This window comes from Typopeltis vanoorti, chromosome 20 (assembly GCF_054136105.1).
Source record: "Typopeltis vanoorti isolate ZY-2024b chromosome 20, IOZ_Tvanoo_1.0, whole genome shotgun sequence".
Classification (NCBI taxonomy): Eukaryota; Metazoa; Arthropoda; class Arachnida; order Uropygi; family Thelyphonidae; genus Typopeltis; species Typopeltis vanoorti.
The window spans coordinates 93,721,189-93,739,447 of record NC_143568.1 but is presented as its reverse complement, the minus strand read 5'-3'; the positions used below and the strand labels follow the sequence as shown (position 1 = coordinate 93,739,447).

Sequence of the window (18,259 nt, the reverse complement as noted above, 5' to 3'; positions counted from 1 at the left end):
CTTGAGTTGTTTTAAGATTGTATCCATTTAGTATGGCTGTATTTTTGATTATTTCCAATTGTTGGTTTAGAGATTCTTCAGAGGAGCAGAATCTCTGTGCTCTGGTTACTAACGATTTAATGATGCCAAATTTTTGAGATGGATGATGAGCAGAAGAATTGTGAATGTAGCAACCTGAGAATGTCAGCTTGTGATAGACAGAAGTGGAGATGGAACCATCTTCTTTTCTTTGGATGTGTAAATCCAGAAAGGAGATACCCTGTGGAGATTCTTTTTGTAGCATAAAGTTGATGCAAGGATGAAGGAGGTTTATTTTATCTAGAAAAGTGTAGTTCTTGTTTGAAATGACCCCAGACAGCAAAGACATGATCGACATATCATATCCAAATTTTTGGTTTGGGTTTAAACCAAACCAAAAATTTGGTTTGGTTTAAACCCAAAATCTAGAAACAGTTTTGCTAAGTTTGGTGATAAAGGAGACCCCATTGCTTTTCCTTCCTCTTTTGTCAATTTTTTCTTTCCAAGTGAAGTAACTGGACGTAATAACAAATTTGAATAATTCAACAATATCAGATGGAAATTTTTGAGTTAACAAGTCTACCGTTTTTTTTATGGGGAATATTAGTGAAGAGGCAGACAATGTTGAAGCTAATTAGCATGTCAGTTTCCAACAGTTGAATGTCTTTTATTTTTGCATGAAACTCTGGAATTGTAAATTGATGAGGCTTGAATGGCTTATGTGAGGACTGAGAAGGTTAGATAAAAATCTTGATAATTTGTAAGTCGAGCTGCTAATAGAATCCACGACGGGTCTGAGTGGAACATTATTCTTGTGAAGCTTAGGTAAACCGTATATTCTAGGAAGCCTAGCATGGTATGAGTCTTTATTGTTTCTTCATCTAAGGCAGTGGTTTCATTAAGTAACTTGTTCAGTTTCTTGAGCTGTCTTTTTGTAGGATCATAATCAAGTTTGGAGTAAGTATTTCGATCTCAGAGTAGTAGATTCATTTTTCAGTCATAAATTGGTATCTAGAACAACAGTGGTATTTCCCTTGTCGGCTCTGGTGATGATTATGTTTTTATTACATTTTAAGGAGGTAAGAGCTTTTAGTTCTGATGGTGGGATATTCAAGAAGGTTTGGCTATTTCGAAACAAAGTCTGTTGGCTTCAATACTGGAAAGATGGCCAATGCTACTTTCAATGTTGTGTATAAAATCTAAATATGGAAAGCATTTAGGTGAAATGGCAAGCTTATGACCTCTTGCTAGAACATTTAATTCATCTTCTGTTAGTGGACAACAACCCATTTTTTGGTCAGTAATTTGTTGGTATTTTTCTTAGATTGATTTAACAAATTAAGATTTTTTTTTATGTAGATTAATGTTACTTTTATCAAATGTTTTGATCCTCGAATTTTTTGAGACACTAATAATTACTTGTAGCAATTCTTGATTTAACGTATTTGACAATTCTCCTTCTAAGTCTGTAATTTTTAAATTATTTGTTGCCAGTTCATGTTTAGAAACACATAACTGATTAAGCAATAAGGAATGGCTTGCTTTCTGATAGATTTTATGAGCACCTGATGATTTGATAACTTCCTTTAGTTTAGCAAATGTTGGAATGATTTTATCGTGTCTGCACTTTTTTAAAAAAGAGATTCGTGCACTTAGCTTACCCTATTTCAATTGAAGTTTGCCTAGTAAGTCTGTCTTCTGTGCTGTCAGTTCCCCGTGAAGGAATAAGGCTTTATTGTACAATGAAACCAGAGTAATAAGTTTTAATAAGTAAATGTTTCATCCTAAGTATCCTAGGACATCATCAGTACAGTTAATTCAAACAATACTAGGAATAACATGCAGTTAGGATGCATGATTATAATGGAATCCCAATATGCGTGCAGTAGCGTGTTATAGAATTTAATTAAAATATATCTGGAGGGGGGGAAAAACAGATTACATTAAAATAAGATAACATATATGAAAATTATTTGACACAATTTTATATGACAATTTCCCATACTTTAAGAATAGCAAGAACATCATTACAGTTTAGATTTGGTCTGTGAAGTAAGGCTTCAGCATATAAACATTCATGTTTATATAAAGATCTGTGTAGAAGTTTGATCTTTTCCCAATGGATCCCATGGTTTGGGTTTTCAACTCCGTGTTGTGTGAAGCCAGATTTCTGCGGTTTGATAAGACGGATATGGTCTTGATGTTCTGAAATGCGTTTATGAACAGATCTGTCTGTCCATAGTAAGACGGTTGTAGCATTTCTGAGTGACTTCTTTCTAAGAGCTATTAATATTTCAATGGCATCTTTAATGGTGTAGTTTTTCCAAAAAGTTTTAATTGACTATTTGCTTTTTATCTTCTAATTCAATTAAATTGCTTAATGTACCATGCATATAATAAGCTTTAAATGTTGCTATTACTCCCTGATCCATCGGTTGAATCAGGGAAGTTGTGTTTGCTGGAAGAAAGACAACTTTGACAGGAATGCATGTGTCTAACGTATTAAGATCAGTAGGATGTCCTAGAGCATTGTCCAACAACAAAAGAGCTTTTTCTTCAAAATTATTTCTTTGGCAATAACCTGGTACATCTTCTGTACCATCTCTACTGTTCCTTCATGCATTCCTTCTCTCGTCAATACCTAACACATTGTCGTCCTTGGGACAGTATCATAAGCTTTCTCCAGATCTATAAAACTTAAATTGAGTTCTTTATTCTTAGCAACCATATGGGCAAAATTAGAAATTGGACTGTAATAAATTTGATATGAAAATCAACAAATAAAAATAAAAAAGATCAAGAAAATAAAAATTGAAAACATCAACTGTAACTGGAATGAAGACCCTGAAGAACAAGTAAAACATTCCAGCTATTTAGGAACAATTTTTAGGAAAAATGGCAAATTAAACATGGAAATAGATAGCAAAATTAGCAACACTCGTATGATAGGAAGTCAACTGAATGAATTTATATGGAATAAGAGAGAATTAGTCAAATCACAAAACTAGCTGTATACTAGACAGTGTTCATACCAATTTTAACTTATGGATCTGAGTTAGAAATAAAACACTTGATCAGAGACTAGAGACCATGGATGCGAAAGTTCTGAGAAAGATTAGGGGAGTGAACAGATGGCATCAATGAAAGTATCATATTAAAAATGTGGATATTAGAAAAGTAACATTCAGGGATGTGTTAGCAGAGCCAATCTCATGTGGTATAAGCACTTAACCAGAATCGGAGAGGAAAGATTAGCAAAACAAGTGATCAGGATATTGGGATGGCAGAAAAAAGATTTAGAGGTAGACGAAAATGTGGGTGAATTGATACAGTAAGACGTGCTTAGAAGATAAAAATATAAGATATGATGATTTTGGAGTCTTGACAGATAACAGATTAATTTAGAGGAAAATTATTAATTGGAAGTTTGTAATGATGTAACTTTTTCATGTAGTACTATAATGATATGCTGTACACCCCCTGAGGATACATTCAGGAATTTGGTAATGAAATTGGACAGTGAAATTTATTTGTGCCTGTGGTCCCATATAAGCTTTACTACTTCACTGCACTATAGGCACAAATAAATCTCACTGTACCTATTTAGATTTCTATTCAGTGCATGGTATTAGTCATTGCTGATACTATGTTCCAACATAAAGATGGGTCCAAATTCACTTGGAGAGAAGAGGATACCAGAAATAAGATAAGTCATTATTTATGGTATTGTTAATATTAATATCTTCAGACTGGTTTAGGACAAGAATACAAGAACTTTGAAATAAGTAGCAAACTCCATTTAGATTTGAGCATGTTAAAAATAAATATCATATTAAAAAACTTCTGTGAAAGTTCTAAAAAAGAATGAAAGTTGTGAGTAACTTCAGAAGTGAACTTTAGACTCAAATATATAATTATTACTGGAGAAGAAATAAAAGCACTTAAAAGAAAAGAAAGAAACAAACAAACCTTGGAGACTCATTAGCAAAATCTGAAGAAGATGTTGATTGATTCAGCCGGAGTGGATGTGGTAAAGTTATTTGCAAGGACAGAAAATACTGAACTTCATGGTAGACTTCAAGAAGTTAAAGAGCAGCCCTGGAGGAGAAGAAAAAGAAATTGTATTGAAAATTCCTAACAAGTAAGTGAACAGGTGGTGCCCTAAGTAATGCAGTGAAAATGTATGAAAGCTAAGTGTGCAGAAGTAGAAAAACAAAAGTCATGGAAAGACTGGTTAAAAATATAAAAGATAAATCTGTGTAAGAATGCTACTATAAGTAGACATAGATGAGCTTATTAATAATATGGTTACCTTATGGAAAAACATTTACCCACATTTTGCATGTATCTTCAGTATGAAATGAATAGAACAAAAACATTAGCAAGTAACAAAAAAATCAACAGTACAATACTAATAACTCTGTTCATTATAATTAACTAATTTTTTAAACTATTTCATGTAATATTAACCCATCATTGTCTTCCTAAAACAATGTTGTATTGTTGATTTTTTTCTGGATGTGTGCGTGTGTGCTTTCATGCATGCATGCATACCTGTTATTCTATTAATTTCATGCTGAAGATTGCCTATGAAATATTGGCAAAAATTTTATATTACATAATTTTTATATAAGGTATTCCATATTAATTACCGCATAGAAGACAAATATGAAGGTAGCAAAATGTTCTTGAGTCTATTGAGAAAAGAGTACTGTTAACAAATCAGAAAAGATGAAGGCTACATAAAAACTGAAGACAAAGATATTCTGGATGAATGGTGAAGAAAAATGCAATCAGAAGTGCATATTGGTACTTGGGATAAAAAGCCACCAGAAACTTGAAATGTGAAAAGTTCCTCTAGTTCAGGGTTCACCAAACTTCTTTGACAGTCGACCCCTTCAAGAGTTTCTTATTTTTTATCGACCCCCTCTATTTTACTATTATGTAATTATAATAGGACAAGCAGAAAAGATGCTTATGTGAGTTTTTAGATTGTTTATTTTATAGTTACAGTGTTTCTTGTATGTGTAATATAGTATATGTTATTATATTGGCTTAACGTCAAACGGATATGTTTTTGTTTTTGACGTCATTCTTAACATTACATATTTGATAGGAGAGATAAATAATATATAAAATATAAAATTTAATTTAGATAACAAAATAACAATAATACAATCTTCCTATAGGTATATATAGGATGTACAAAACTACCAGCCCTGCTCAACTCTTCAACATAGAGAAATTTAGTTTGTGAATGAATAATGATTGAATTATAATATATATGTTGATGAATTTTAGAACATTAACGCTCACTTGTATGTCCAAAAATGAGAAGTGGGATCGAATACGTGTAAGTATAAGTAAATAAGTAACCACGCACGTGTTGCAATCCCACTCACACCACGCTGCCGGGCCAGAACCACCGACATTAAAATGACGTATTGGTAAATACGTCATTTTAACTATTTTAAGTTAGCTAATAGTTACCTCTGTAACTATTTTCATGACCTTGCCTCCATCTTACAGGTCCTATTCATGTCACTGTTCCCACGATTCACTGTTAATTGCGTTGTCATTCAGGATGTAGGTAATCCAAGTTTACCGAATTAAATATTACAATGATGTCTTATATTTTTCTATCGACCCCCAGTCAACCCCTAACAACGTTATATCAACCCCTGGGGATCGATATCGACCACGTTGGCGACCACTGTTCTAGTTGGTGACTAGAACCAATGCTAATGTTTCTTCTGTCTGAAAGTGACCACGGTGATTTCGATATGCTTTATGAAAAAATTTGAGGAATGAACTGAGGACAAATAAATTAATTCTCTAAGAATAATCAGATGGGATTTTTTTTTTTTTTTTTTTTTTTGTTTCTTAGAGGATAAATTAAAAGCCCTGAGTAATTATCAGTAATCTTTCTTTCTTTCTATATATGTGTGTGTATTAAAAAATGTTCTAAAAATGTGTTCTGTTCTCCTTTGCTTTTTATTCTATCTCAGTTTTTATGTTGATCCACACATGAAAGGTCACAGACCTATAACAGCAGTTCCATGTGTGGGCAAGGAGAAAAATGTAGCTTGTTGATATGTTTCTTAAAGAGTGGGAGGTTGTACTCAGTGGGAAAAACAGTATGGGGGGGGGAGATTGTTCCAAAGAATAGAGGTGGATAGAATGAAGGAAGCTGATGAGAAGTTAATTCAGTGTGTTTGAAGCTAGATAGTGTATGGGTGTTGGCCAATGGCTGCTCTAGTTCTTACATGGTTAGAAAAAAGTGAAGGAATGGTAGCAGCCAATTCAGAGGATCAATGCCCATGAAAGTACCTAGAAAAGGCATAGCACTATAACAGAGCACCTATGATAAAGTGACTGAAGGGAGTCTGTGAGGGAAACATTGTCAATTGCCCTCTTTTGAATATCATCAAGAATTCTTAGGGAGGTCTTGGGTGCTCCACCCCAAATATGGGAACAGTAATCCAAAGTTGGTTGGATCTGAGACTTATAAAGTATTAGGAGTTGAGAGGAAGAGAATTAATGTTTAGAACTGAAAAGAACACCAAGCTTTTTAGAGGCTATGTAGGTAATATGTTTTTTGCCAGGATAAACTAGATTTGACAAGTCAACTCAAGAAGAGAAAGTTGATCTTGAAAGGAAACTAGAACATTATCAAAAATGAGAGGGAATGAGGTAGGATTTTTCTTGCAGGTAATAAGACAGGCTTAAGTTTTTTTTGGCATTGAAATTTACTGTCTTCGCTCCCCCATTTGAGTATATCGAGGAAGTCAGTGTTCAAGTGTCTGGTTATGGAAGATCTTGAGGCATCTAACATTAGGATACTGCAGGGCTTATCAAATGAGGAAGAGAAATGAAAAGCAGTCATCGGCAGATCTGTGAATAGGATTGGAAGTCATAGAAAGGAGGTCATTGATGTAAAGGAGGAAGAGTGTGGATGAGAGCACAGCTAAAATGCAATGATGATCGATGGCCACAGAATTAGTTTTTTTTTTTTTTTTCAGCATTCGACAAGTAATATGGGTGAGAGGATTTTTAATTTTACAAATATCGTAATTATTCTTTGTAGCACTATATTTATTCTGTTGAATTTTTTTTTTTTTTCAGCTCATAGTATTAGCTGTCATGGTAATTGAAGTTCTAGTGGTGTTATTGAGACATTCTAGCCATGTACGTGTTACGAGAGCCTTGAGACCCATTTTTCTTATAGACAATCACTTCTGTAAAGGCATTCGCAGGCAAGTACATTGTATTTTTTAAGCTTATAATGTGCAGTAATTTTTTAATTTGTGCTCTTTTGGTGAGTGATGTACATAATATTTTCAAGAATATTCAAATATAAACAATGTTTAAAAAAATTTTTTTTTGTCTAAAGAAATTAAGGAAATGATATCCGTTGATTTATCTGTGAATAGAGAGAGAGACTCTTTAGCACAGGTAAGACTTGGATTTGATATTCCTGTAGTAGTAGTAGTATGAAAGGAACATTTATAAGTGCTTTCAACTGGCAGTAGAAGGATTTTCTCTCAAGGTTTTCCACAAAACATGCAAATTAACTAGTGAACGCACACACACAGTTCACTAACATAATATCCTTGTCGTATTTGCTGTGACATAATCTGAACAGCCAGTCAACTTGTGAATTATATTTTATATCTTCTTTCTTTCTTTTACAGATTTACTAGATCCAGTCAGATCCTACCAATATATATGGAAATGAATTTCCTTAATTTCTAATGCTGAATACATACATTTCCTTCTATGTGGAATTATTATTATTGTGCATCAGATTATTTCTAGTAGCAGGTATTGCATATGATGATGGAAAGAAATGCAGATCATGCATGGAGTGAATTAGGGAACTCATAAACTATCAAAAGATTCCAATAGTGCTATTTTGTGTTCATTATTGTGAGAAAGAGAAGTTTAAAAAAAATGATATAATGAACTTCATTTTTAGCTGATGGTATCAGTATACAAGTTATTTATTCTTTTGTTGAATACAAATACATATATTGTTAAATTAATGTATCTTGACCTAAAAGTGGCTTTGTTCTGTGGAATATCATTTTCTTTCATCCAATTAGCTCTTCCAGCTGCAGGCATTTATATTTGTGAGTTTCTTTAGTTGAGTAAATTTTATTTTCCTATGTAATACTAATACCCTTCTTACTTAGAGGCTTAAGATGACTTGAAAAAGTTCTGTGTTTATTCTGTAGCCCTGGGTTTCTGTATTATCATTCTTTAACCTATCCACAGCACTGATGTTTTATAGGCTTAACAAACTTTTTTTGGATGGGATTCACATAAAAAGCTAGCAGATCACTACCATGGACAACCATGAAAAGACTCCATACACAGAAAACTGAACTGAACTGAACTGAACTGACTTAGGAGATAACCAATATAGCCTCAATTTGATGATGATTGGCTTCTGAAATGAACTGCTGAGAACTCTAAGTGACATGATGTCTACCATTGAAATGCAGCAATATAAGATAAATATATTGAAAATTATGCATAATAAATAAATATAATTCAATATAATATAATGCAGTTCAGTGTAATTCACAGTTCCATAATGTGGAATACAATTCATGATGGAAGAGAAAAATGTAAACTGTCATATTCAATTAAAACAATTTATGATTTAACAATTTTCAGACAAAAATAATGTTTTGAGGTATTAGATGCTGTAGTATGCAGCTGGAGATAGTGGCATTGTGTCTTGTAGATAGAGGACTGACAAGTATAGATAGTGTGTTTGTGTGGAGTAGAGTGCACTCCTGCAATGAGTCCTTGGACTCTTTAATGGTGTCACATAATAATAATACTAAAAACCACTATTTAGAAATAAAGATCATTTTAATCTTCCAGTATTATATATTAGGTTAACACTGTTACAGGCAAAAAAACTGTCATAAATGAAATTTCACTATGATTATTAATCCTTTCTACATAATTTTGTTATGTATATGATTTGTTTATGTTCAGTTTTGTTTTGCCTGCAGTGGGAAGAAAACCTAAGTTTGTAGGAGAGAAAAGTATGCCATCTTCAGGTAAAAAGGATCATTCTAAGTGAAATCATCAGGCTGAATTACATAATTTTTGATTTTGATAAAAATTAGTTATTTTGTCACTTTCTCCCTTAGGTGGAAGGGAAAAAAAAATATATATATATATTTAAAAAGAATGAATGATGCATAATAAATAAATATAATTCAATATAATATAATGCAGAATTCAAAGTGTGTGTATATATATTTAGAAAGTTTTTTTTTTTACCTTGGGTATAATATACGTTAAAGATACCAAGCTATTTTATATGTATATAAATATAAACTTGGTTTTAATCCATTTCCCAAGTAAGCAAACAGACAAGTAAGTCAAGTTTGTGCCTGCAAGTAGTGTAAGTATGGGCGACTCCGTATGTAGTGCAAGTCTTGGGCAACTCGTGGTAAAGTTAGAATAAGCTCTGATCATTATTCTTAGTATTTACCCTTAATGCAAAGCACATCTCCTTGAGGAGATGTATGATGCTATGCATTAAAGGCAAGGAGCCACTACCCAGACCGGTTTCGACACACACACAGGTATACCTCGATTAATGAAGAGGATGTGTTCCATGAAATTACTTTGTTAAGCGAAACTTCGTTCTCGGATGTAAAAATGCTATGGCCATAATAGGGATACATTCGTACGTAAAGAAAATTAAACTTTTTTTTTAAGAAAGAAAAGCTTTATTAAATAAAACATACCAAACACAGATAAAACCACGACATTTTAAAATACGAATCTAAAGTTGATTGTTTATTCTTTTTTTTTTTCTTTCATTTAACAATTGCTTATACAGATTTATTGCATTTAACACTGATTGCTTAACAATAACACTTCTTCCTAAATCAGGATCATTTTCACTGAAAAACGTTTTCAATGCCATTCAAGCACCTTTTTAAATCTTTGGTTGCTAACACTTTTTCAGTAGGAACTTCTTTAATTTCGTCTTCATTTTCTTTGGTTTCGTTGCTAACAAGTTTTTCTAATTCTTCCACTGAAAAATATTCTTCTGCATTTAATAAATTTCTTTCTTACATCCTGTTCATCGACATTTTTGAAATCTATTGATTGAGCCATCTGGATAACTTCATTTCTAATCTCTTGAATGTTATTTTCTCCTTCTAATACAACTTCTGGCCATAATTTGCAGCAACTCCATTTAAGCATTTCTGAGTGGCTTCTTTCCAAGAGCTATTAATGTTTTCAATTGCATCTTTAAGACGTTGACTGCCATGGCAATTTTCAGGATTCTGGTCTCAGAAGCCAATTGTATGTATAGTAATTACCAAAAAACATCCAGAATGTGTTTTTTTTGGGGGAAAAAAGGTCTCACGAGTTACCTCGTAGTTGGCATATGTAACAGAAAGTTCTTGCAGTAGCCAACTATGAGTTAATTCGTACTCAGACACGCTTTGACTTGTCATTATTTCACTAAAGCAGAGTTAGTGATATGTGTGTAAATTCATCAGTAGTGAATCAGACTTAGGCGAGTACATTACATTTACTTCTTTCTTGTGTATTTTGTTTTATAATTATTATTATAATATATATTTATAACCCCACAATATGGATAAGAAAAGGCCACTGACTCAAGAAGAACTTGAGTACTACGCTAATCTAAGTGAGGTCAGAATTTGATGAAATTTAGCCAAGGATGGTTACGACAGTAGCGATTATGAACCTTCTGAGGATTCGAGTGAGGACAGCAAAGATGAAGTCATCCCGAGCCTGAAGATAATCTTGATACTTCCGAAGCAACAACATCAAATGCAAACGATAATTTGTGGACCGAAATATAATAAGATCCTGAACAATTCATTTTCCAAGAGAATGTTGGTTTGAAATTGGACACAACCGATTTTACAGTACAACTGGTGGACTTATTTTTTTCAGAAGAGTTTCTTGCATTACTAGTTGAACAAACTAATTTATATGCTGAGCAAGAAATTGCAAAACTTCCACGAGTAAGAAAATCTCACAGGGCATCACAATGGGAGGACATCAGCAACGCAGAAATGAAAGTTTTTATCTCATCTTCCTTTTACCTTCTTTTACCTTGCTGTGTGAAAGTTTTTATTGGACTTTTATTACAAATGGGCCCCTTGTTCTTTTCCAACAATAGAGCATTACTGGAGGAGAAACCCAGTAATGCTCTATAATATAATGTTTTGGTGATCACATATGAGTCGAAATAGATTCCAGTTGTTATTGCGTTATTTTCACTTTGCTGATTACTGAATACCATCTTCCGACAGACTATATGAGGTAAGACCGATATTGAATCATTTTAATAATATTATAGCATGCATTTTATCTAGTACGCACCAAAACTACGTACCAGATAAAAATATCTGTATCGACGAATCAATGATGCTGTGGCATGGAAGATTCAGTTTCCACCAGTATATACAAAATAAAAAACACAAATACGGAATAAAACTTTATGAACCATGCGAGTCCGATGGTCTTGTTATGAAAATAAAAATTTACTCTGGTAAATCTGAAGAAACTGACCATAATTTGGGTCACACTACTGAAGTTGTTTTGCACTTACTGGAGGAATATCTTGATAAAGGGTACATATTATATGTGGATAATTTTTATAATTCTGTTACTCTTACGAAATTATTGACTGCACGAAAAACTTGTGTGTGGAATAGTACGTAATAACAGAAAGGGAAATCTCATAGAGGTGGTAAATCGAAAATTGAAAAAAGGGGAGGTTTTTTGGCAGCGAAATGGTCCTGCTATAGTATGTAAATGGAAAGATAAATAAGAAGTACTTTGTATTTCTAACATGCATGTTGTTGAAATGGTAGAGGTGTCCAACAGCAATGGAAAATTTTCGATGAAACCAAACATAATTCGAGATTATAATAAGGAAATGTCCAGCATTGATCGATCAGATCAAATGCTGTCGTACTACTCACTTCTAAGAAAGACCATTACATGGGTGAAAAAAATTGCATTACATATTATAGAAATATATATACATAATGCATATAAATTTTTTCATATTCTAACATAAAACTTATAAAATTTAGAGAAGCATTCGTCAAAGTGTTGATTGGAAAAGATATTCTACTAGTTTCAAAGAAAGTTAGATCGGAAGAAGTTCATTATTTAGAGAGTATCCGGTCTACCGAAAAAAACTGCGTCTGACAAAGCCATGTTGAATTTGTACCCAAGCTAAAAAACGATGAGAAACACATTATTATTGTCCAGCCTGCAAAGAGAAGCCAGCACTTTGTGTAGAACGTTGTTTTAAAAAATATCACAAAAAATAAAATTGTTCTATTACTTTGTATTTGATTTTCATCATCATCATCAAATTCCTGCCACGTACCCTCAAGGGGTGTACAGGATATGATAGTACAACATGAAAAAAATTACATCATTATTAACTTCCTATCTACAATTTTCCTCCAGATCAGTCGGTTACTTGTCAAGACTCCAACATTATCAGATCTTATATTTCTATCATCTAAGACACTTTGTACCGTATTAATCCACCTATATTTTGTCTTCCTCTGGGTCGTTTTGCTGCCAACCTGGCAGAGAACACTTGTTTTGTTAATCTTTCTTCACCCATTCTTTTTAAGTGACCATACCACCTGAGATTAGCTCTGCTAACGCATTCCTGGATGTTGACAATGTCAAGTTCTTTCCTAATATCCTTGTTTTTAATATGATATTGCCATTGATCCCATCTGTTCACGCCTATAATCTTTCTCAGGACTCTAGGTATATCTGTGGTCTCTAGTCTTTGGTCACGTGTTTTACTTCTGACCCAGCTCTCAGATCCATAAGTTAAAACTGGTTTGAACACTGTCTTGTATACAGCTAATTTAGTCCGACTAATTTCTCTCTTATTCCATATGAATTTATTCAATTGACTTCCTACCATACCAGCTTTGCTGATTCTGTTGTCTATTTCTATATTTAATTTACCATCTTCAGTAAAAATCGTGCCTAAGTAGCTGAAATGTTTCACTTGTTCCACAGGTTCTCCATTCACAACACAGTTGACATTTCACTGTATGAATATAAATTATCTGTTCATGTATGCCAGCCTTGATTTTTTCTTCTCTTCCCAGAAGCCAGCTGTCCTTAGTTACGCTTATATACTACGAATATACTCGCAGCTGCACGTAAAAGGCAAGTCCAGCAACTACAAGATAATTCGTAGTTGACCCTCTTGATCAGATCGCCTACTATGAATTATCTCGTAGTTAGTAGTGAACGTGTTAATAGTGTAGTTTTTCCAAAAAGTTTTAATTGACTATTTGCTATTTATCTTTTAGTTCAATTAAATTGCTTAATGTACCATGCATAAAAACTGCTAAATGAAACAAGCAGTGATGACAGCACAGTGGTAAAAAACACTGACTAGGCATGCAGGCAGGAATACATATCCATACTTGAAGTAGAAAAAGCCATCAAAGGTTTTAAATGTGGAAAGGCAGCTGGAGTAGATGATATTCGACCAGAAATGCTGAAGTATGGTGGTATAAGAGTCTTACAGTGACTGCACTGCATAGTTCAGAAAGCCTGGACAGAGGGACGAATTCCCGATGATTGGAGTAGAGCTCTCATAGTACCCATATATAAAAAGGGAAATAAAACTGAATGTGAGAATTACAGAGGTATTTCCCTACTGAGTGTTCCTGGCAAGATCTAAGAAAGTATACTTGAGAAACGGTTGAGAAGAATTGTGGAAGAAAAGCTTGGTGAAGAACAAGGTGGATTCAGGCCAAACAGAGGCTGTCAGGATCAGATCTTCACTTTACGACAAATAGTCGAGAAAGCATGGGAATATAACAAAGATCTGTATTTAAGTTTTGTCGATTTGGAAAAGGCATATGACAAGATACTAAGAGAGAGAAGCTATTCAATACGCTACAGTTATATGGTGTCAATGGGGCATTATATCAAGCAATACTTAGTCTTTATTTGAGTTGTAGGTCAGCAGTTAGAATTGACGGAAGTACAGGAAGATGGATATTGTTCCGGGAAACTCCAAGGAGTCGACAAGCTCATCGAGGGAGGCCCTAACATCATGTCTGGAACAACTATTCAACATTCACACAGTATCTATCATATCTTGCCTTGAACTCATTCATGGTTGTAGCACCCACAACAGACTCTGGAAGCTTATTCCACTCATTCACCACTCTCCAAGTAAAAAACCTAGCTCTAACACCCTTGTCAACCACGCTCTTGCCCAGCTTCCATGCATGGCCCCTAGTCCTCCCACCACCAGTCATATTTTCAAAAATATCTTCTGGATCAATCTTATAAAAACCCTTCAGTAATTTGAATGTCTCAATCATATCACTCCTCCTTCACCTATCGTCCAATTTCTGCAACCCACAAATCCTTAACCTATTCTCATAAGGTTCATTCTACAGTCCTGCTATCATCTTGGTCACTCGTCTCTGGACCCTCTCCACTTCCTCCCCATCACGAAGAAATCCTGGTGCCCATAACTGTGCACAGAAGTCCAGATGGGGTCTTATCAAGGCTCGATACAGAGGAACAACAACTTGTTTGTCTCTGCATGTTAAAGTATTTTTCATAAGCCAAGTGATTTGGTGAGCTGTTTTAGTCACTTTTGCAATGTGCCCCCTAAACTTCAACTCCCTATCCACCAGCACTCCCAAATCCCTGGCCTCATCAATCTTCTGGAGTACGGTTCCACCAATGCGATATACTGCTGCTGTTCTTTTCACCCCAAAGTGCATAACCTTACACTTTGCCACATTAAACTGACATCAATTTTTCCTAGCCCAGTCCTCCAAACTATCCAAATCATCCTGTAAAATTTCGACATCCTGTGCACTCACAATTGCTCTACCCAACTTTGCATCATCAGCAAACAAGTGAACACTTCCTCTCAAATCTTTTCCAATATCATTGATGAACAAATTGAAAAGCAGTGGTCCAAGAACAGAGCCCTGCGGCACTCCGCTAGTCAGAAGACGTCTTTTTGACTCCACTCCTGAATAAACCACTCTCTGGTATCTCTCCTTCAACCACCCTCCTATCCATCTTACCAACCCTATATCTATCCCCATCTGCTTCAATTTACTGATTAGGGTTCCATGTGGTATCCTGTCAAAGGCCTTGGCAAGGTTTAGTAGTATCACTGTAAACCCATTACCCCTATCCAGTTCAGCCATCACTGTGTTATAAAACGTGAGCAAGTTACTGAGGCATGATCTACCCTTCACAAAACCATGTTGTCCCCCATACAATATCCCATTTTCATCTATTCAATCCTGTATTCTTTTCTTGACTAATTTCTCTAAGACTTTGACAATGATTCCTGATATGCTAATCGGTCGGTAATTTACAACAGCAGTCTTGGAACCACCTTTATGCAGTGGAACTATTTTCCCCTCCTTCCACCCGCTCGGGACTAACCCGGACCCGAGACTCAAATTAAACAAAATGGTCAAGGGTACTGACAATTCTTTAGCAGCTTATCGTACTACACGAGCTGGTATACCATCCAATCCGACAGATGTATTGACATTGAGGTTATGCAATAGACTACTCACCTCCACTTCATTCACCACAATTCCCGTATAATCTACTGGTTTATTCGTTTCTGCAATGTCACCACCTGGATGATATATTCTTGTAAAGTGCTCACTCAGTAACTCAGCTATCTCAACTGATTAAGTTACCTCCCTACCATCGGCATTCTTTAAAATCATTCTGCCATGTACATTTTGCCTTTTACTTGCTGCATATCTAAAAAACTGTTTAGGATTCTCTTTAGCCTGCATGGTCAAAGTTCTTTCGTAATCCTTTTTTGCTTTTCTTACCACACTCGTCACTCTTCTGGCCTGCGCTTTATACCTTTCATGTGCCTGCCGGTCACCTTTCTCCTTATATTCCCTCCATAGTTGTTTCTTTTTTTGCAGCTCAAGCTTAATGGTGTTATTCATCCATTTAACCCCTACTTGATTTATTATTCGGACTCTAGGTATACAGTCAGCCATTGCTTCATGCAAGCACTTCCTAACTACCGCCCATGCACTATGTTTAATGTTAAATCTGGTGTGAGACAAGGATGTACATTATCCCCTCTGTTATTCATTATCTATATGGATCACATTATGAAGGAAAGTGGTATTAAACATGATATCAAAATTGGAGATGTTAATGTCAGCTCTTTGCTTTATGCAGATGATGTTATACTTCTAAATAAATCCGCTACAAGTCTGCAAGATTCTCTGACTAAATTGAATAGCTGTCGTAATAGATATGGTATGAAGGTCAGCAATAAAAAGACAAAGACAATGAAAATTGGCAGAATCATTGAAAATGTCAACTGTGTTGTGAATGGAGAACCTGTGGAACAAGTAAAACATTTCAGCTACTCAGGCACGATTTTTACTGAGGATGGTAAATTAAATATAGAAATAGACAACAGAATCAGCAAAGCTGGTATGGTGGGAAGTCAATTGAATAAATTCATATGGAATAAGAGAGAAATTAGTCGGAACACTAAATTAGCTGTATACAAGACAGTGTTCAAACCAATTTTAACTTATGGATCTGAGAGCTGGGTCAGAAGTAAAACACATGACCAAAGACTAGAAACCGCAGATATGAGAGTCCTGAGAAAGATTAGAGGTGTGAACACATGGCATCAATGGCAATATCATATTAAAAACGAGGATATTAGGAAAGAACTTGATATTGTCAGCATCCAGGAATGCGTTAGCAGAGCTAATCTCAGGTGGTATGGTCACCTAAACAGAATGGGCAAAGAAAGATTAGCAAAACAATTGTTCTCTGCCAGGATGGCAGCAAAACGACCCAGAGGAAGACCAAGATATCGTTGGATTGATACGGTACAATGTGCCTTAGACGATAGAAATATAAGATCTGATAATGTTGGAGTCTTGACAAGTAACAGACTGATTTGGAGGAAAATTGTAGATAGGAAGTTAGTAATGATATAATTTTTTCATGTAGTACTATCATATCCTGTACACCCCTTGTGGGCACATGGCGGGAATTTGATGATGATGATGATATAATAAGCTTTAAATGTTGCTATTACTCCCTGATCCATCGGTTGAATCAGGGAAGTTGTTTTTGCTGGAATAAAGACGCTTTGACAGGTATGCATGTGTCTAATGTATTAAGATCAGTAGGATGTCCTGGAGCATTGTCCAACAACAACAAAAGAGCTTTTTCTTCAAAATTATTTCTTTGGCAATACTGTTTCACTTCTGGACAAAAATGGTTAACAAACCAATCAGTAAATAACTCCTTGGTAATCCACGTTTTTCTGTTAGCTTTCCATATTACACGTAAATTTGTTTTTATGTTACCTTTTAACGCTCTCGGATTTTCCGAATCGTAAACTGATAACAATTTTTGATAGTAAACTGATTTTGAACGTGAAAAACTTTTGGTGAAAATTTTTCACGTTCAATTATTTCCTTTAGTTTTCCTGGAAACTTATTTGCAGCTTCAACATCTGTACTTGCAGCTTCTCCTGATAATTTTACACTATGAATTCTGGCCTGTTTTTTAAATTTCTCAAACCAACCGCAAGAAGCCGCAAAATTTTCCGCAGTTTCTTCAGTTTGATTAAATTTCAGGTGATTAAACAAAAATAATGCTTTTTCTTGAATCACCATTTGAGTTAAAGGCATATGATGTTGTGACATGTCATCTATCCACAAACTTAACATTTTCTCCATTTTTTTCTAAAATTGGACTCCTTAAGCGAGTTAATTTTGCTGCTGTGTACAATTCTGAACAATCTGTACAATTCTCAGCAGATTGTTTTATTTTTTCTTATTGACTAAGTATGGTTGTTAAAGTTTGACTGCACTAATCCTAAAGAATGTGCCACATCGGATTTTCTTTCACCCCTTTCAACATGTACAATATTTAATTTGGTTTCTAAAGAAATTGCTTTTCTTTTCCTTGATTCTGACATTTTAATTAAATGGGTAGAAAAACAAAATATTAATTAATATTTACAAAATCTACAATAATGCTATCAGAGAACATACATCATTTATTGCAATGCACCATACTGAAACACATCCTACGAAGTGTAAGCAGTGACTAAATTAACGTGGATGACATGCGAAACTGTTAAAACAGACACACCTACAGCTTGGGAGTACAT

General features: G+C 34.6%; 1 protein-coding gene across 1 annotated transcript in view; it reads left to right on the top strand.

The window, feature by feature from the left end:
- Positions 1–18,259, top strand: part of LOC150095666 (two pore channel protein 1-like) — a 355,100-nt gene that overhangs the window by 100,588 nt on the left and 236,253 nt on the right. The window contains exon 5 of the mRNA XM_090409936.1: positions 7,144–7,274. Within this exon, the coding sequence (XP_090266062.1) occupies positions 7,144–7,274 (131 nt within the window). The remainder of the gene's footprint in view (positions 1–7,143; positions 7,275–18,259) is intronic.